This window comes from Saccostrea echinata, unplaced genomic scaffold (assembly GCF_033153115.1).
Source record: "Saccostrea echinata isolate AGI-Se365-2 ecotype Australia unplaced genomic scaffold, CSIRO_AGI_Sech_v1 ptg000029l, whole genome shotgun sequence".
Classification (NCBI taxonomy): Eukaryota; Metazoa; Mollusca; class Bivalvia; order Ostreida; family Ostreidae; genus Saccostrea; species Saccostrea echinata.
Genome location: NW_026889778.1, coordinates 31893091 through 31915000, shown reverse-complemented (window position 1 = coordinate 31915000; position 21910 = coordinate 31893091). Strand labels below are relative to the sequence as shown.

Below are 21910 nucleotides of genomic sequence, written 5' to 3'. Positions count from 1 at the left end.
TTAATGTTTGTTTGTCGTTAAATGTCCCTCTTGGGAATTTTTCACTCATACGGAGACACCACCACTTAAAAATAATGAAGACGTACAAGTCGGATTTGAGGTTAACATTCATTTTAGGAATTTTCAACAATTAAGACATAAAGAGATAACTCCTTCCCCTTGCCCATTCCCCTTCCCAGACCCCTGTTTGTTCATGTATGCTAACTAGTCTAATACTTTGGTTTGACATAAAAAAAAAAAATGTGAATATATACAAATAGTTTAATGGTCCATCTCTTTGAATGATTTTCATTCCTAATTCTAGGAGGGTACATGGGTTGACCCAAATTCATGAATGAAATGTCAAGTAATCTTATCTTTGATGCACTTTTATTTAATTTGATGTAGTCATATTATGAACATTTTCAGTTCATTAAGAGAGTGGGGATGACCTCCAGGGGTTCATAACCTTAAACCATTAGATGTACATAACATAATAACACAAGAAACAAAATTATGTATAGTCAAATGAAAAAGTTTTCTACTATTTAGGAGTCACATGATCATTTGTCATTTCAGGGACAGGGAGCAAGTAGGGAGATTGGACCCCCCCCCCCCCCCCCCCTGGAATTTGCAGAGTTATTTAAATAGGACTATATACTGATTTACAGAAGCAAATAAAAAATGACTTTGGATGAACTCCCCCTTTAAAAACATGGACCCCACCATCATTGTTTTTATTTTGTTCGTTTGTTTTTTTTTTTTTTTTGCTCCTCAGGAAATTCTGGGCTGGAATTTTTTTGGACCGAGGTGTGGACCCCCCCCCCCTCACCGGAAAAAAATTCCCGGATCTGTGCCTGTTACTGAATGTTATGTCGACAACGGGAGATAACTCTTCAGAATGTGAAATTCGTCTATTGTGGCATCCGATGATCCACTCTCTACCATCGGCTCATACATTCAGTGTCAGAGAGAAACGAACGACAACTCTGCATAGGAGATTGCCGATGATCTTTGATCCTTTTTAATCTTTAACCTAACCATTTGCATTTCGGTTTATTTTACCCCAATCTATACTTAAACTTGTACTTACCGACTGTCATAGGTCCTGTCAACTTCATGAAATATAATCCAATTAAAACACAAAATGAATTAATTTCCACTGATAAACATGTAACACTGCACCATGTCACATGGCATGTGCAATCTAAAAATGATAATGGTAAAACTAGTACTAGTACTGGTAGGGTGACGCAAGCCCAATGTGATGTAGAAATTTTCAAAAAGGTGTTCACATACATGTACAGTACAGGAACAAATTTTAAATTATCATAACAAACGATGTTTTAACATAACTTTGCCATCTAGGCCTATTTCCAAAAACAGGCAAATTGTGTGTGTGTGTTGGGGGGGGGGGGGGTGACAAAATTGATTGGGTATGGCTTTTCAAGGAGGTTTTTGCCTAATCAAATACTAAAAAAAGTTTGCACATTTTGATAAATTCATCAAAAACGCTTTGTACTAAAATAATATTATTTGTTGTTGAGAAAATAAATTTAAAAAGTTCCAATTATGGGCCAAAAATTTATATCCCCCCTCCCTTTTATCAAAACCTAATTCACATCATTAATTAAATTCTGTTATTTCAGACTGGTAATGAATTAAGTATATGAAATGTGTATAAGAGGTTCATGGGTCACATGGTCACCTGAGCATTTTATGCTCGATTTGACGAATACATGTACTGTGTAAATTATAGAATTATTTGGACTTTTTCCTTGGTAAGCCCAATATGAAGGAGTGTGCATTTAGAGGCAAACACCTTAGTGCGGGTATTACTGTCTCATGACAGCATCTAGTATTTGGTTGATTTTATTTTTCATTTTCAGACTTTGATATGTTTAATCTTAAATGATGTTATTTTGTATGATTTCTTTCCTTTAAGTTTTAAAATTAAGCACCTTATATCCAAACTTTGTTACCTGCGACAGTAACGAACATTTCAAAATGACACATTTGGAGGTAATTTACGCAAGTTTTAATGAAGTCAGACAGTTGTTACATAAGGGTTAGTTTATCAAGTCTGCAAACATTAAAATAAAATTCAGTCATTTGAAATGTAATGCATAGTTTGAAAGTATTTGACAGGCGACAGTAATTGCACCCTTTCTATCGAGTTTGAGTGATATATGTATATTTATACCCGCACTTTCTAAAGAAAGTTCCGGTATATTGTTGTTACTCATGTCTGTCCGTCCGTCTGTCACACTCTTCTTTCTCAAACTCCTCTTACATTTTACACAGCAGCCTAATCATCTTTTGGGAGATGTTTGATGGTGTCATATAGATGTACAGTAAAGTTTCGGAATTTTCATTTCCACCCTGGGGGTCAAATGGGGGTCGAAAAATGACGTTTTTTATGCAAAAATCCCCTGGTTCCCTGAACTCCTCTTACATTTTACACAGTAGCCTAATCATCTTTTGGGAGATGTTTGGTGGTGTCATGTGGATGTGCAGTAAGATTTCGGAATTTTCATTTTCACCCTGGGGGTCAAATGGGGGTCGAAAAATAACGTTTTTTATGCAATAAGCCCCTGGTTCCCTGAACTCCTCTTACATTTTACACAGTAGCCTAATCATCTTTTTGGAGATGGTTGGTGGTGTCCAGTAGATGTGCAGTAAGGTTTCGGAATTTTCATCTTCATCCTGGGGTCAAATGGGGTTCAATTTTTTTTTCTAAATATTTAACATGTTTAAACACCCTGGTTCCCAGAACTTCCTATATATTTTATGCATTAGCCTTAAATCATGACCATTAGGAAGATGATTGGTTTTGTCCTGTGGATGTTTCAAAATTTGCATTTCCATGTGGATAGCAAATAGGGGCAGGAAAAAAAATGGCCCCTCCCTAACCCATAGGTCATGATGTGTACAAACTTGAATCTACACTTCTTGAGAATGTTTCCATATTAATCATGCTCTTGTTGTTCTTGAAAAGAAGAATTTTGAAGATTTTTTCCCCTTTTATTCCTATATAAAACTTCTTGTGGCCTGACCCTACCCTTGGAGGTCATGAATTGAAAACTAGAAATATGTCCATAGGACATGAATGCCCAGCTGAATGTTTATTACTAATGCAACATGAAAATTTGTATGAGTGTATGAAGTTTGATGAGAATATCTTGAACAGTTTCTTTAAAATTGAAACTAAAATCAAAAACAATTGGATATAGATGATAAATTCTCACCAAATTATGTATAAGTGCATGCTTACATAAAAATATCTTAAATTGTTTCTTTAATACTAAGAAAAAGACAAATTAAAGAGAAGGGAGGTCAAGGTCACAGGAAAGTGCAAGATGAAAAGTTTTTGATGCAGTTGAATAGCTCTCACTAATACATATCAGCATATTAGGTTTGATAAAAATATCTTGAATGATTATTTAAAACTGAGCTTAACACTTATTTAAGAAAAGAGAGGTCATGGTCAAAGGAAAGGTTGAGGTCAAAATGTTGAAGCAGTTGAAAAGCTAACATCAGTATGTATTAACTATTAGCATATGAAGTTTGATAAAAATATCATAAATGGTTTATTTAAAACGTAGATAAACAATAATTTAAAAAAGTGAAGTCAAGGTCAAAGGAAAAGTCAAGGTCAAAAAAGTAGATGATAATCATAGCTCTCAGCAGTATGTATCAGCATATGAAGTTTGATAAATATATCTTGAATTGTTTATTCAAAACTGATCTAGACACTAATTTAAGAAAAATGAGGTCAAGGTCAAAGGAAAGGTCAAGGTCAAAAAGGTTCATGCAGTTGAAAAAGCTTACATCAGTATATATCAGCATATGAAGTTTTATTACAGTAATTTGAATGATTTCATTAAAAATAAGCTAAACACTAATTTAAAGAAATGTGAAGTCAAGGTCAAAGGAAAAGTCAAGGTCAAAAATGTTGATGCAGTTGAATAGCTTACATCAGTATGCATCAACATATGAAGTTTGATTCCACTATCTTTAATGTTATCTTTAAAACTGAGCTAAACACTAGTTTAAGAAAAGTGAAGTCAAGGTCAAAGGAAAGGTCAAGGTTAAAAAATGTTGATGCAGTTGCATAGCTCATATCAATATCTATCAGCATATGAAGTTTGATAAAAATATCTTGGATGATTTCTTTGAAACTGAGCTTTGAACTGAGCTAAAAGCAAAGCATGACAGAAGGACAGACGGAAGGACAGACAGAAGGATGGAAGGATGTAAGACGGATATGACAAACACTATATGCCTCGGCCATATTCATGGAGGGGCATAAAAAAACTTTAATCTACACTATATGAGAATGTTTCCATATCAAAATGACTAACAAGCAAATTCATTGAATTGGGTCCCCTACTTTCCGTGTCTTAGTGGATGGGATGCCATTATTTCTGGCATATTGTTTCAAATATGCACGCCCTATCATATGTCATTCAAAAGTAATCTGCAAAGTTAAAATTTTCGAAAATTAGGTAAAACATCAAGGTCAAGGGGTAAAAAATCATAGCATGCTCGGAAACATCTTGTTACAGGTAATGTACATGTCAAATATGAAAGTCCTATCTCTTCTCAATCAAAAGTTATAAGGAAATATAACATTTTTGAAAAGTAGGTTAAACTTCAAGGTCAATGTCACAGAGTCAAAAGTCATGATATATTTAGAAAGGTCTTGTCACAGGTAATATACATGTATAATATGAACGCCCTATCTTTTCTCTTTTAAAATGATCAATTTAAAATAATGTTAATTTTTTTGAAAAGTAGGTCAAACTTCAAGGTCATGGTCATGGGTTCAAAGATCATTGTATATTTAGAAAGTTCTTGTAGGTTATGTACATTTGAAATATGAAAGCCCTATCTCTTACTATTCAAAAGTTATGACCAAGGTTAAATTTATTGTGACAGATGGACAGACTGACAAACAGACAGACCGAGAGACAAATGAGATTCAATGTTCCCTAGGTCCCTTTCTCGAAAATGGGGGACAATAGCGCCCTTGCTGTTCTTGAGAAGATTTATGATGGAAAAAATTCCCTGCATTTTTCTATGTAAATCTTTGGATCCCCATATGTGGCCCCACCCTACCCCAGTGGGTTATAATTTGAACAAATTTGAATCTACACTAAGTCTATGTAAAAGAAAGTTTCAACTTTTTGGGCCCAGTCAGTGGTTCTTGATAAGACTTTTTTAAATGATACCACCAAATTTTCACTAATTCTTGATTATCTCCCCTTGAAAGAGGGTGTGACCCTTCATTTGAACAATCTTGAATCCTCTTTACCCGAAGATGCTTTGTGGCAAGGTTGGTTAAAATTGGTGGTTCTAGTGAAGAAGACAGAAATGTGAAAAGTTTACAGACGGACAGATGGATGACAGACAAAATGTAATCAGAAAACCAGAAAAACTCAAGTGAGCTAAAAACTTACTATCACAAGTACTTAAAAAGAGTTACAGTATTTGAAAAGCAGTTTTTTTTTTCATGCATTGTTTTAAGAAACTGAAAACGTATGACTTGTATCCATGTTGAAAAAACTGCACATTTTAGAAAAACAGTATGATTAAAAATAATTAATCTTTAAGCATGTTAAGGTGCTTTGAGTAGCAAAATAAGCTAAAGTGGTATAGCTAATTTAACCACAGAGCTTAGGTTAAGTCAATTTTAAGATGCACAACCTTTTCAACTCTTAATCATTCTTAAAATATTTATATCATCATTTCTGATTCAAGGGAGAACTAGAGATATGACCAGAAGTATATCTGTTGACTAATAAACATGTACATGTATATTGTGTTTTTTAAGTCGTTTGTTTGTTTGTTGTTGAATGCCCCTCTCGGGAATTTTTCATTCATATGGAGACACCACCACTTAAAAATAATGAAGACGTACAAGTCAGATTAGAGGTTAACATTCAATTTAGGAGTTTTCAACAATTAAGACATAAAGAGATAACTCCTTCCCCTCGCCCCTTCCCCTTCCCAGACCCCTGTTTGTTCATGTATGCAAACTAATCCTTTGTTTTTGACATAAAAATGTGAATATATACAAATAGTTTAATGGTCCATCTCTTTGAATGATTTTCATTCCTAATTCTAGGAGGGTACATGGGTTGACCCAAATTCATGAATGAAATGTCAAGCAATCTTATCATTGATGCACTTTTATTTAATTTGATGTAGTCATATTGTGAACATTTTCAGTTCATTAAGAGAGTGGGGATGACCTCCAGGGGTTCATAACCTTAAACCATTAGATATACATAACATAATAACACAAGAAACAAAATTATGCATAGTCAAATGGAAAAGTTTTCTACTTTTTTGGAGTCACATGACCATTTGTCATTTCAGGGACAGGGAGCCGCTAGGGAGATTGCCCCCCCCCCCCTCTGGAATTTGCATAGTTATTTAAATAGGACTATGATTATACTGATTTACAGAAGCAAATTAAAAAATGATTGGACGCCCTCCCCCCTATAAAAAACGGACCCCACCATCATTGTTTTTATTTGTTGGTTTTCGTTTTTTGTTTGTTTGTTTTGTTTTTTTTTTTTTTTGCTTCACAGGAAATTCTGGGCTGGAAATTTTTTTGACTGAGGTGTGGGCCCCCCCCCCCCTCCCCCGAAAAAATTCCTGGATCTGTGCATGTAATTGAATGTAATGTTGACAACGGGAGATAACTCTTCATGTGAAATTCATCTACTGTGGCATCCGATGATCTTTGATCCTTATTAAACTTTAACCTAACCATTTGCATTTCGGTTTATTTTACCCCAATCTATACTTAAATTTGTACTTACCGAATGTCATAGGTCCTGTTAACTTCATGAAATATAATCCAATTAAAACACAAAATGAATTAATAATTCCTACTGATATACACGTAATGATGTTTTCACCACACTGCACCATGTGCAATCACTTGGCACACCTCGGCCGATTCGTACCTTATCTAACGTTCTAACGTTTGATGAAGGTGACGGAATCAGCCAAGGTTTGCCGAATGCATGTGCAATCTAAAAATGATAATGGTAAAACTAGTACTAGTAGGGTGACGCAAGCCCAATGTGATGAAGAAATTTTTCAAAAAGGTGTTCACATACATGTACAGTACAAGAACAAATTTTAAATTATCATAACGATGTTTTTAACATAACTTTGCCATCTAGGCCTATTTCCAAAAACAGGCCTATTTCCAAAAACAGGAAAATTGTGTGTGTAGGGGGGGGGGGGGGGTGACAAAATTGATTGAGTATGGCTTTTCAAGAGGGTTTTTGTGTAATTAAATACTAAAAAAAAGTTTGCACATTTTGATAAATTCATTAAAAATGCTTTGTACTAAAATAACATTATTTGTTGTTGAGAAAATAAATTTAAAAAGTTCAATTATGGGCCAAAAATTTATATCCCCCCTTTTATCAAAACCTAATTTACATCATTAATTAAATTCTGTTATTTCAGACTGGTAATGAATTAAGTGAAGGAAATACCTATAAGAGGCTCATAGGTCACATGGTCACCTGAGCATTTTATGCTCGATTTGACAAATACATGTACTGTGTAAATTATAGAATTATTTTGGCTTTTTCCTTGGTAGGAGTGTGCATTTAGAGGCAAACACCTTAGTGCGGGTATTACTGTCTCATGATCTAGTATGTATTTGTCAGAAAGGAAAAGTTAACTCAGGTAAGCATTGTTGTTTATTGGCCTCTTGTTTTACTGATTTGTTATATGATTTGGTTTTGTATTTTCAGGTATTAAACATTCTTGGTAACAAATTTGGTACTATCACAAATTCCAAAGGATACAAGTTGTTACCACCATACTTGAGGATCATACAAGGAGATGGAATAAGTTATGAATCATTATCTGGCATCTTGAAACATATGAAAAACCAGGGCTGGAGTGCTGAAAATGTGGTGTTTGGTAGTGGTGGAGCACTTCTACAGAAGATGGATCGTGATACTCAGAAATGTGCTTTTAAATGCAGTTATGCACTCATCAATGGAAAAGAGGTGCTTCTATTTAAGCTGGCTGAAATTAATTTTATACCTAATGTCATCTAAAACTTACCTATTAGCAAGGGAGAAAAAAATCAAACAAAAAAATCAAGCAAGTGTATTTAGTCATTTAGATAAAATATTTTTATCCACTAAGCATATCACCTAAACAGATTTCTTGAGCAGTGGCTTTTCCAATGAAATGTACAATGGTGTACACATCAATAATACAATATTTAAACTACTTAATCCTACTTTATATGATTATTTGTACAAATATAAATATAAACAATAAAATGTACAAATATAAATATAAACAATAAAATGTACAAATATAAATATAAAAAATAAAATGTTTTTCTTTTTTTGTTAGTATGGGAATTAACATTGCAGCTATTGCAGAAAAAAAAATTACATAACCCACTCACACATTTTTCTGCAACAGCTGCAACATTAATACTCATACTGACAACCAAAGAAAGCTTTTTATTGTTATGTAACTATTAAACTTGCCTTTGTGATACATCTAAGGATGCTAACTACTGGAATTGCTTCGGATGCTGGATCTGACGTACATTTTCTGGATAAGTGATCAGATTAAAGTTTTTGGAGCAGATTCATTCTAAAGTAACTATTAGCCCTATGTTTACCAAACTTGCATGGATGATACATCTAAAGATGCAAACTACTAGACTTGCTTTGGATGCTGGTCCTAGATGAAAGACCAGGTAAAGGTTTTTGTAGCAGGTTCATTCTAAAGTGACTATAAGCCCTATGCTATCCAACTTTACACTGAAGATATATTTAAGGATGCGCACCACCAAATTGCTTGAGATTGAAGATTTTATCTACATTTTCCAGAAGAGTGACCAGAAAATAACCTACCTGACCAAACTTGCATGGATGATGCATCAAGGAATGCACACTACCAGAGTTACTTCAGATGCTGGATTTGACCTACATTTTCTAGATGAGTTACCAGTTAAAGTTTTCAGAGCAGACTCATTGTACTATAACTTCAAGCCCTATTTAGACCAGACTTGGATGGATGATGGCTATATAGTGAGTCTTCTTGAGGAGAAGAGTGACTAAATAGATATATTTCTTCCCCCTAATTAACCCCCAGGGTTGCTTTCTCCATATGTGCTTGGTTTAGATTTTATTTCCATTCTTGTTCTGTAAGAGAATTTATTGTCAAGTCCAAGCCAAATGGGCATAACATACAATATATACATGGGTTGTGCTAGAAAAATGCATAATTATACAGTAAAACTTGTGTAATCTGTACACAACTAGTTCGGAATCCATAGAAATTGGCCAGAGTAGACAGCATTTCAGATTAGACGACATTTTCAACAATTGAATTTACTGAAGTTAACAATTGTATAAGTCAAGATTTCAGAATACACAACAAACAGATTAGACAAGTTTCACTGTATATATTAATTATTTAGAAATATTGAAGTATTCATACAGCTAAACTCTCACCAGAGACTTCTTGTTTTTACAGTGCTTTTAATTAAAAGTGTAGAAAGTATGTTCACCTAGTAAGGACAAATTGTTGGTCTTCTCCAATCTGGAGAAAAATTAACCTCTTGAAATTGTATTGACATCGAAAATTAAAATGAACAACCCTGTCAGTGTAGTACCAGGTAAATACCCTGTTTACAATACAAATATGTGATCCAGATTTATCATTGCAATATGCTACATTTAATTATCTGAACTGATGCATATACCGTATAATGGGTATTTTCTGCGGTTGTCCAATTTTTGCGGAATTTTGCGGATAGGACAAATCCGCAAAAATTACAATCGCAAAATATTTTTAATATTTCTCAGATATATATTTTATACATGCAAGTGTGATAAGTGGTGCGTGTGTCACAGGATTCTCATTAACGCAAGAACCTGCGTACTGGACGCAGCAAAAATATTTGGGACGCAAGGTTCTTTTCTTGTACCTATTTATTTTATGCGGATATACATGTACATGTAAAAGACTAAAAGAGATTTCGCAATTATTAATCCAAACTCCGATAGCTGCAAACAACACATAGTACATGTAGCTTTTCTTTCTTTCTTTAACACTTTTTTCAATCTTGTGTTTTATCTTGAGACCATAAATTACTGTTTGTATACACAATGTGGCTTGATTGTCTTGTGAATTTCACACAATGCAAACGACTGACCGGATTAGTTACACCTCAATGCACATGGCACCTGTGATTGTATACGGTCAACTTTAGGTTACTTGATTATGCTACTGTTAGTTTAAGCTTAAAATATAAACACCAGGTTAATTTTGATGGTAATTAACTATAAATGTGTTTTAAGAACTGTAGAATATGGCTTGGATGCATTAATTATCTATATATTTAAATATTTTAATAGATTGCATAAAGCGTTCGTTAAAATGTAGAATTAAGATTTTTTTTTATTGTTGTATGAGTGGACTGATACTGCAATAATTCATTTCAATTGGGACTTGACATAATTTTACTAGGAGTAACTAAAAGATAGCAGTTTAATTAAACTTATTAGCTTAATACCAGTTCTCATGCACCTTTGATCAATATGTCTCAATGAATTTATAAAACGAAAACATAGCAGCTATCTGATAATTCTTAAAGTTTGGTGATCATACCCAGTAAATAATTTTTTGCGGTATAATGCAACCACAGAAATTGAAAACGCAGAAATTAGTTTGCTATCTTTTAGGGGTTAAATCGCAAAAATTTCCAACCGCAGAAAATACCCGGTTTACAGTATTTGATGAATTCATTATAGGTCAATGTGTATAAACAACCAATAACAGATCCAGGCAAGAAAAGCAAAAAAGGACGTCTTACTCTAGAGTATATTGATGGCCAGTATAGAACTGTAGAAGAAGGAAAAGGGGACTCTAAAAAGGTATATTTATTGTTTTCTTTTGAAAATGAGGGGCGTTGAAACAAGTACTCATCAAATGTAAAAAAAATCTCATAAAATTTTATGCTATATATATTATATACCCAACTGTTTGTCACTCAGTTTTACTGTTGAATTTATGCAATCACGTGATGGTGTGATGCGACGTTCCGGATCACCACACTGTGGTTTTCTGAATCCATATCACCCCTCTCTGAAACTGATGACGTAGTACAGAGATAAATGATGTTTTTATTCTCATGTATCAAAAGTCAAAGTTCCTTGACAAAATTGTTTGTTTAATGTATAAAAGTTACGTAATTGATCCAAAAAGTTTCCTTTTTAGGTCACCTGAGTCACTCAGGTGACCTATTGCTATCTGTTTTTGTCTGTCGTCTTTCGTCGTCAATCGGTCGTAAACTTTTGAACATTTTTAGCTTCTTCTCTGGAACCACTGAACCAATTTCAACCAATTTTGGCATTTAGCATCTATGGGTGAAGGGGAGTAAAAATTGTGAAATTCATGGATCCTGCCCCCCTGGGGCCTGAGGGATGGGGCTAAAACCATCAAAATTAATGCAATCTTCAAAATCTTCTTCTTTACTCCTGGACATCAAGCAGTCAAACTGTTGGCATGATTGTAATAAGCATTGAGCCCTCTACCAAAATTGTGAATTTCATGGCCCCAGGTTCAGGGTTCTGGCACTAGGGCTGCGCTCTAATGATTATATAGTGAAAATGCATGAATTCTTTAAAAATTTTCTCCTCTGCTCCTAGGTATTTAGCTGATGAACTAAGTACATACATGTAGTTATGATGAGCAAGAGTGCCTCTTCCAAAATTGTGAATTTCATGGCCCCTGGGTCAGGGGTTCAGGTGTTAGGACGGGGCTCTAATTATTATATGGTGAAAATGCATTAATTCTTTGAAAATCTTCTCCTCTGCTCCTGGGTATTAAGCTGATGAATTAAATACATAGTTATGATGAGCAAGAGTGCCATGCCTCTTCCAAAATTGTGAATTTCATGGCCCCTGGGTCAGTTTTTCCATGTGTGTGTGTGGGGGGGGGGGCTTATTTATTGTATTCTGAAAATAAATTAATGCTTTGAAAACCTTCTCTGCTCCTGGGTATTGAGCTGATGAACTAAGTACATAGTTATTATAAGCAAGAGTGCCTCTTCCAAAATTGTGAATTTCATGGCCCCTGGGTCAGGGGTTCCATCTATTATATACTGAAAATAAATTAATGCTTTGAAAATCTTCTCTGCCCCTTGGTATTAATTCATTTAAACAAGCTAAATACATAGTTATGATGAGCAAGGGTGTCTCTTCAAAAATTGTGAATTTCGTGGTCCCTGGGTCAGGGGTTCTTGCGCTTTGGTGGGGTTCAATTGATTAATTAGCAAAATGCATTAATGCTTTGAAAAACTTCTCCTCTGCCCCTGAATACTAAGCAAACAAACTAAATTCAATAATATCAATGTAAATGTATTAAATATAATTTTAAGTAAATGTTCCTTTTCTTTGCTTATGGGTATCTATGAGGCAGCGTACACAATTGTGATGTGAAGCAAATGAGAGTTAAACCCCCTTGCTAAATATTGTTAATCAAGAGATCCTTGTGTATAATTTAATTAACAGGTTATTTGATTGAATGAGAATACAAGAAAGAATATAATATATATTGTATAATATATATATAGAAACAAAATAAAGATGAATCTTTGGTTTAAATGAGCAAAGTATGCTCAAAGTCAGATTCTTGCCTGGAAAGCAGTATAAAAGATTGACATATTAAAAGATTATTTATATATTAAGCAAAAGTTGTAATTGTACACAGTATGTTTACACTGTGGTGATCTAAGTTAGTGTCACTGGTAGAAGAGTCATGGTTGACAAGAGACTGGATGTTGTTTGATACTTTATCAAAGTGAACAAAGAATCACAGAGAACCAGGGTGACTTATTGTAATTAGTGACAAGTGGCAAATAGCCACGTTGTATACCTAAGTTTGTGTGTACTGAATTGTAGCACTAGGCAAGTGACAAAAACATATCTGTATGTATTAAATACCTTACACAATAGGCAAGTGTCCATTGTATTTATATGTATATTTTGATTTGGATGCTGCTTGTCCCCTCTCCACTTTTTGATGCTGTATGGTCATACATGGGCAAATTCCAGAAAACATTTGCTGAAATGTTAGAGAAAGACATACTCTGTTCCTGTCATTTTTTTTTTTTGAAGATGTGTATTAAGATAGCAAGTAAAAATTTCAAAACATCTTTATGTATATATGTACATCAAAAAATATAACAAAGAAGATGGGTGAACAAGGCGAGCCAAATGCCTACAGTGCGACAAACATGTAGGTGAAAAATTGAATCTCAATTATAACAAAATTTTCTTTGATATTTCATCTAATAATAATGTACACTTTATATAAAAACTCCACAATTTGCAAAAATCTCAAAAAGATAGAAATTTTTAGCTCACCTGAGCTGAAAGCTCAAGTGAGCTTGTCTGATCACCTGTTGTCCATCTATCTGTCCGCCCGTCCCTCTGTAAACTATTCACACTCACATCAAGGTCACTTCATCCTATCTACAGCTCCAACAGAAGTCCTACTCGTTGCTTTGCAATGAGCTCTGCTCTAGTTAATATATAATTAGGACCAGCATAAAACATTTCACTGCACAAAATAACTCTGTGTGCAGGCTGCATGTAAAAAAAACAAATCCAAACTTAGCAATTCTGTAAATACTTAGAAAGAGAAAAAATGATCATTTTCTTCTTAAAAAAAAAAAGCTTCCACCACAAAATATAGTTCCTTACTTAATGCTTTCGGTATGGAATTTAATCGTGGGGTTTTAATTGAACATAGTTTAATTAGCATTGTAGAATCCAAATTTATTGTAAGAACTAAAACAAATAGCTCAGGAAACGAACCTCTTTAATAAAATTATTCTATTATTAAATCAAAAACAAGAAAAATTAATCTGTTTACAAAAATCAAACACAATTTAATCAATATTTTTTAAAATCAATAACTGAGTTTATATTACAATAATAAAACAAGTTTTTTGAGCTCACCTGTGCTGAAAGCTCAAGTGAGCTTTTCGGATCACCCGATGTCTGGCATCCATCTGTCTGTCTGTCTAGCTGTTTGTCCATCTGTAAACTTTTCACATTTTCAAATTCTTCTCATGAATCATTGGGCCAATTTCAACAATAGTTGGTACAAAACATCCCTAGGTGAAGGAGATTTTAAATTGTTAAAATGAAGGGCCAAACCCTTTTTCAGGGGGAGATAATCAAGAAACAACAAAAATAGAGTGATGTCATTAAAAATCATCTTCTCAAGAACCACTGGGCCAGAAAAGCTTAAACTTATATGGAAGTTTTCTGAGGTACTATGCTATGTGGCTGAATATAAAATGCATTGGTGTAATATACGCACCCCCCTTTTTTGGCTTGAAAATTTGGGAAAAAACGCAGTTCGGTTGGATTATACACTGTCAAAAAATTGACCAAGCAGTACTGTTGTCTTTTTTTACATCTGGGTAATTTTAACTTAAAATCTTTGTGGAAATAATGTACTGGAAATTTAAGCACGGTAACTTTTCATACGCAGACTTTGTTTTTTGAGCTTACGGTACTCCAGATTTTAAGCATGGCCGTATTATTCATAGAAATAATTAAATTTTGCATTATAAATCATATTTTAAGCTAACAGAAATGTCTTTAAAAATCGCGGTATAATTTAATTAATTTTTAAAAAGCACAAAATGCCGTCCCATTAAATTTATACACTGTATCAGGCTAAATATATAAATCTTGCACTTCAACGTTGCTGTTTAAATCTTGGTGTGGTAATGATTTTATTCAAGAAAGCACGAAATATTATTGCATTTTTCATTTTAGCTAACGGCAATCGTGACATTAGACATTGTCTTTATCCTTGCAGAAATAATTTTTTTTCAACAAAGCACGAAATACTGTCGAATTTTAGCTTGAACAGATCGACACTGTATAAATCATGTCTTTATACGTCAAGATAATCTTCGCAGATATCTTATTTTCTACAGAGCACGAGTAATTATAACACTTAAGTTTTAACAGACTTCATATTTCCTTTTTAAACTCTTAAATAATTTAACAAGAGGCCTATATATATAAGATAATTTAAGTAAAATTACATTTAACAAGCGTTTAACTTTTTAATGTGTCGTATCAACACAAGTCCATACAAAGGCGAAAAATCGACCCCCGAATTTTAACAAAGAAAACGATCAAAGCCATTAATAAAGGCAGTAAGTAATCAGTGCTCTAACTGTAAAAACAATGCTTAGGAGTTGGTAGACAATTTATTTGCCCGGAGGGATGTTGAGATCAAGTGACAAGTGCACATGTTCACAACATTGGCTTCGATTGGGACATATAGTATACAGTGGTATAGTGGGGTGTTAATGTTGAAATGAATTTTCACAGCCTTATTTAAAACCCCAAATAAATGTTGATTCATTGTATTTCATTATAAAATTGCTCAATTATTTTTTTTCCAACCAAGTGTCTGATTAGGTACATGTGTACTATGATTACACAAGCACGTGGCAAAGGAATGTCTGAATGTCTATAAATAACATCGTCAATGGCAGCCTTAATGGAGATGATGATTACGCAGCTCAAATTAATTGTAACTTGTTTTTCATATCATTTAACAACAGATTATTGTTATCAACAGAATTATAAATATAACATTTTCAACAAGCCTACATTCCAACAATAATTTTCTGAAGTTTTAAATACAGCAATAAACAACAAGAAATTGCCCATGTCTCTAGGTAATACTACGATATGTCCGTATGATAGCAGTGTTTCACCTGAAAGAAAAAAACTATCAAAATCCTATTGTGGTGTAAAATACGCACCCCTCTCTCACAAAAACATTTTCTAGGAAAAAAGTGCGTATTCAGCCAAATACGGTAATGTAGATTCTAAATTGTTCAACTCATAGCCCTTGGGGGTAAGATGGGGCCACAATAGGGAATCAAATTTTTACATTGAAATATATATATGGAAAATCTTTTAAAATACTGTGAACCAACTTTTATTCATGTGCAAAAAATATTCGCAAGTTTCACAACCTACTTTAACTCGCAAATATTAATCGCCGAAAACCATTTATTTTGCTTTTTGTATTTGTAGAGAATGTTTCCTCAGTCATGAAAATTAATTGTCGCGGATTGATTTCAAAGTGACAAATCGCGAATGAAAGTTGACGCGAATAATAGTTGGTTTATAGTACTTTTCTCAAGAACCACTGGACCAGAAAACATGAAACATATATGGAAGCTTCCTGAGGTAGTGTAGATTGTAAATTGTTCAAATCCTGGCCTCTGGGTGTAGGTTGGGGCCACAATAGGGAATCAAAGTTTTACATTAAAATACAAAGGAAGAATCTTTAAAAAAAAAAAATTCTCTAGAAGCACTTGACCAGAAAAGCTGAAACTAATGTTAAAGCTTTCTGGGGTAGTGTAGATTCTAAATTGTTCTAGTCATGCCCCAGGGGTAGGTTAGGGCTAGCTGCAATAATGTAGCCCTCTCCGATTTTTTTTTTTTTTTTGGGGGGGGTGGGGGGGGGGGGGGGAGAGGGCTACAACTCCTTAGGATCTCCGTAATGGTGCAAGTGCGGGAGTGATTCACTACCGCACAGATTTCGGCTCAAATTATCAGTAAGGGGGTATTTTATTAACATATCTTACCTGAACTCATAAAATGTAGTTATGCAGGACATGAATTGATCCAAAAATATACAGAACAATCTGTATATCGGTTATTTTTTTTTTATGTCACCATCACAACTTGAATTTATCCGCCATGTTTACTGACCTTGATCGATTTTATTTTGGGACAACCAATGAGAATTCGGGATCTAGGGGAGCGGATCTGTATGGATTTCCCTTATTATAAGCATAAATATCACTGTATATGAAAAAAATATCACATGGAATGATTTTATTTATCGATATTTGGTGATATCATACAACACAAACATTTATCAACACCGACATTTACATTATCAAGTGATTTTAAATTTCAAGTGCAAGTCTCATTACATCACGCGAGAACTGTCATGGCTGCTGAGGAGAATGACTGGAAAACACGGAGATTTATTTTACTTGGTTTTCGCGTATAAAGGGGTATGATGTTGATAGTGAATAAAAATTCCATCTTATTGGAAGTAAGTTGAATGCAAAAACAATTTATTTTGCCTGCAGTCGCCCGTATCTAAAAAATGTATTTGCACCATTACGGAGATGCAGTGGAATTGTAGCCCTCTCCTGAAAATATCAGATTAAAAAAAAATCGGAGAGGGCTACATTATTGCAGCTAGGTTAGGGCCACAGTAGGGAATTAAAGTTTTACATGGAAATACACAAGAAAAATCTTTCAAAATCTTCTCAAGAACCACTGGACCAGAAAAACTAAAAACCTATGTGGAAGCATCCTGAGATAGTGTAGATTCTAAACTGTTCAACTAATGGCCTTCAGGGATAGGGCAGGCCACAAAAGGGAATCAGAGTTTAGGCATTGAAATACGTAGGGAAAATCTTTAAAAATTTTCTTCTCCAGAAAACTTATATGGAGGCTTCCTGAGGTAGGATGTAGATTGTAAATTGCAGTCTTTGACAAATCCCGGGAGTCCGAAGCCCGGGACCTGGTAAAATTGGAAGGGGGCATGTGGAAATTGCATACTTACAAGCCCGGAGGGCATGTAAATTCTGAGGCCTAAGCCTCTGTATTATCAAATTAAATAATACTAATAACATAAAATGTACTTAAAAGTCTGAGTTTTCATCTAAAGTTGAGCACCAAATAAAATTTTAACGATAGTTTATTTTACCGCGATTTCGAAGGAACATTTTTGCAAAGGAGACACAAAAAGTGTACACGTTGAAAATAATACGTGACTTCCAAGGAACTCTTTTTCGCAAAGGAGACACAAAAAGTGTACAGGTTGAAAACAATATTAATGGCGAGACAATAGATCGATAAAAATGGATTTCGGATCATTTCCTTGGCATGAAAAGGCAAATAAGAATAAAATTACTTGATAAAATTCTGGGCATGTAAATATTTGTTTGGGCTAGCATAATAAGTGGTTAAACCTGCCCAAAGGGCATGTACTGAAAAAAAGATTAGGCGAAGACTGAAATTGTTCAAATTATGGCCCCTTAGGGTCGGATGGAGCCACAATAGGGATTATATTGGGAAAATCTTTAAAACTCCTCAAGAGCAAATTCCTGATGAATCAAATTAATGTGGAAGCATCCTCTGGTAGTGTAGATCCATTTTTGTTCACATCAGGACCCCTGTGTACAGGATAGGTCCACAAAGGGGGATAAAAAATAAAGAGAAATACATGTATTTATTGAGGGGATGCAGAACAGCAGTGCAAAGTGATTCAGGTGAGCGTTTTGGCCCATAGGCCTCTTGTTTTATATAGAAAACTATAATTATTATAATATATACATTTACATATATTTTCATGCAGTGAGTAATTTAGACCTAGCAGGGGAAAAAAATGTTTGTACATAGACGATGATAGGCATTTCACCTTAAAACAAGCTGATTAAATACGAAATGACAATTATTAATTAATTACAACTGAACCATTGAGTATTTCTATTGGTCTATATAGTACTGGGGTTGCGAGTTTTAATTTCAACATATTGTGAAAGATTTTGATTCTTAATTGATCTTTTTAATCCTTAATTATTTAGATAATGTTCCAAGAGATTCCAAATAGAAAATCCAAATCGAGGTCAAAGTGTGCGAGCATTGTGTACAAAGCATGTGAAGAATGAGTACAATGTGTTTCGTGCAGCTTTCATGTAAGCCGTGCAGCTTTTCGTGCAAAGTGTTTCATTGTAAACCATGTAGCGTTTCATGCAAACCGTGTAGTGAGCGTGTACCGTTTGTGCAGCGTGCAGGTGGGGTAGTAGCATGTTTTAGGGTCTGTAGTCTAGATTAAAATTTATTTAAATCAGGACCCCTAGGATGTAGAACAGAGCCACAATGTGATCAAATTTTTACACAGGAATATATATGGAAAAAATTCTGCTGATGAAAAAAGACAGGTCCATAGGTACTCAGATGAGCATTGTGGACCATGGGCCTCTTATTTAATGAGAATGCATTGTGGTATGGGTTCTGTGTTTATTAGAACTAATTTCAAGTGCAAGAGAAAGGATTTTTTGGTCTCTTATATTGACTTCTTACAATACATGTATTTGGAATGATATCCTGAACATCATTTGGGAACAATATTATCATGTTAATATGGGAATGGGACAATCAGGTTTTTTAGCTTACCTCAACGAAGTTGGGGGAGCTTATGTAATACCGTTGGTGTCGGCGTCCCAGGTTAAAGTTTTTGGAGCAGTTTTCTTTTCAAGTACTTCTATGCCATATATCAATCAGAGATGCATGGAGGATGCTTCTAGTGTGTTTCATTGTACCAGTCAAGGTTTCAGATGCTGAAATTTCAGCTAAAGAATGACCAGGTTAATGTTTTTGGAGCAGGTTAAAGGTTTTGGTGCAGGTTAAAGTTTTTGGAGCAGGTCTCATTTCCAAGTAACTATAGGCCCTATATTGACCTAACTTGCACGGATGATACATCTAAGGATGCACACTACTGAACTTGCTTCAGATGCTGGATTTGACCTACATTTTTTGGATGAGTGACCAGGTTATAGTTTTTGGAGCAGATCTCATTTCCAAGTAACTATAAGCCCTATATTGACCAGACTTGCATGGATGATACACCTAAGGATGCACACTTCTGGACTTCCTTCAGATGCTGGATTTGACCTATATTTTCCGGATGAGTGACCAAGTTAAAGTTTTTGGAGCAGATCTCATTTCCAAGTACCTATAAGCCCTATATTGACCAAACTTGCATTTATGATACACCTAAGGATGCACACCATTGAACTTGCTTCAGATGCTGGATCTGACCTATATTTTATTGATGAGTGACCAGATTAAAGTTTTTGGAGCAGATCTCATTTCCAAGTAACTATAAGCCCTATATTGACCAAACTTGCATGAATGATACATCTAAGGATGCACACTACTGGACTTGCTTCGGATGCTGGACCTGACCTACATTTTCCGGATGAGTGACCAGGTTAAAGTTTTTGGAGCAGATCTCATTTCCAAGTCACTATAAGGCCTATCTGAACCAAACTTGCATGGATGATGCATCAAGGGACGAACACTCTCAAACTTGCTTCAGATGCTGGATTTGACTTACATTTTCTGGATAAGTGACTAGCTTTAAGCTTTTAGATAAGTCCATTCCCAAGCAGCAAGCCATATCAGACCAAAATTGCATAAATGTTGCATCTAGGGATGCACACTACTAGATTATTAGTTTAGTGTGGGACTTTGCCTTACTTAAAGACAACATTCGTTGAGGTGAGCTCTGTAATCTCTGATTACCTATGGGGTTTTTTTTGTTTTTTATTTTCAGGATGTTTTTGTAACAGTATTTGAGAATGGAAAGCTGCTTAAAGACTACACCTTTGATGAAGTGAGAACTAATGCTGAAATTGATTTACTGAAGAAAACATCTTAGAAATATTCTACAAATTTAATAAACATCCATAGAAAACATTACATGTCTGAAATTTTAATTTGTAAGCGTAATGAAAATACTGACAATAAAATGTGCACAACTGTTTAGTATATATGCATTACACTAACATATATCATGTCAAGCTAGAAATGAGGAAGTGAAACATATGTCATTAGTTATGTTATTTCTCAGAAGAGTATACTCAATATTTTACCATAAGTTTCATATTATATTTTCTTTTGTTATATTTTGATCTTAAAACATAAAAAATCTGTACATATTAATATTCTCATAAAGACATTCCTTGTAATATTTTGTTTTTTCTTAAGTTGAAAGAGCTGCATTGTATAAAAAAACATACTTAAAAAGTTTATTTAATATGCCACCGATGCTGATTATTTTCTTGCTAGTTGTACCAAAGTATGGGGTATAGTGTCTTTATTCCTATTTGTCCTATGTCACTTTTCAGGTCACCTGAGTCACTCAGGTGACCTATTGCTATCTGTTTTCGTCTGTCGTCGTGCAATGTGCATTGTGCGATGTGCATTAACATTTGAACATTTTCAGCTTCTTCTCTGAAACCACTCAACCAATTTCAACCAAATTTGGCATATAGCATCTATGGGTGAAGGGGAACAAAATTCGTGAATTTCGTGGTCCCTGCCCCCCTGAGGCCTGAGGGGTGGGCTAAAACCACCAAAATTAGTGCAATCTTTAAAAATCTTCTTCTTTACTCCTGGACATCAAGCAGGCAAACTGTTGACATGATTGTAATTTCATGGCCCCAGGGTCAGGGGTTCTGGTGCTAGGACGTGGCTATCATATAGTGAAAGTGCATTATTTCTTTGAAAATCTTCTTCTCTACTCCTGGGTATTATTGAAACAAAATGAATACATAGTACTGTTATGATATGCACGGGTGACTCTACCAAAATTGTGAAATTCATGGCCCCAGGGTCAGGGGTTCTGGTACTAGGGCGGGGCTATATAGATCATATAGTGAAAGTGCATTATTTCTTTGAAAATCTTCTTTTCTACTCCTGGGTATTATTTAAACAAATTGAATACATAGTTATGATGAGCAAGAGTGAATCTACCAAAATTGTGAAATTCTTAGCCCCAGGGTTAGGGGTTCTGGTGCGGGGGGCTATATAGATCATATAGTGAAAGTGCATTATTTCTTTGAAAATCATCTTCTCTACTCCTGGGTATTATTTAAACAAATTGAATACATAGTACTGTTATGATAAGCAAGGGTGACTCTACCAAAATTGTGAAATTCATAGCCCCAGGGTCAGGGGTTCTGGTGCTAAGGCTGGGCTATATAGATCATATAATGAAA

General features: G+C 34.5%; 1 protein-coding gene across 1 annotated transcript in view; it reads left to right on the top strand.

The window, feature by feature from the left end:
* The window catches only part of LOC133195815 (nicotinamide phosphoribosyltransferase-like), a 112472-nt gene extending 91594 nt beyond the window's left edge, over positions 1-20878 (top strand). Inside the window, exons 7-9 of the mRNA XM_061331766.1 lie at positions 7767-8027; positions 10803-10925; positions 20464-20878. Coding sequence (XP_061187750.1) covers positions 7767-8027; positions 10803-10925; positions 20464-20568 — 489 coding nt within the window. The 3' untranslated portion in view covers positions 20569-20878. The remainder of the gene's footprint in view (positions 1-7766; positions 8028-10802; positions 10926-20463) is intronic.
* Positions 20879-21910: the final 1032 nt, after the last annotated feature.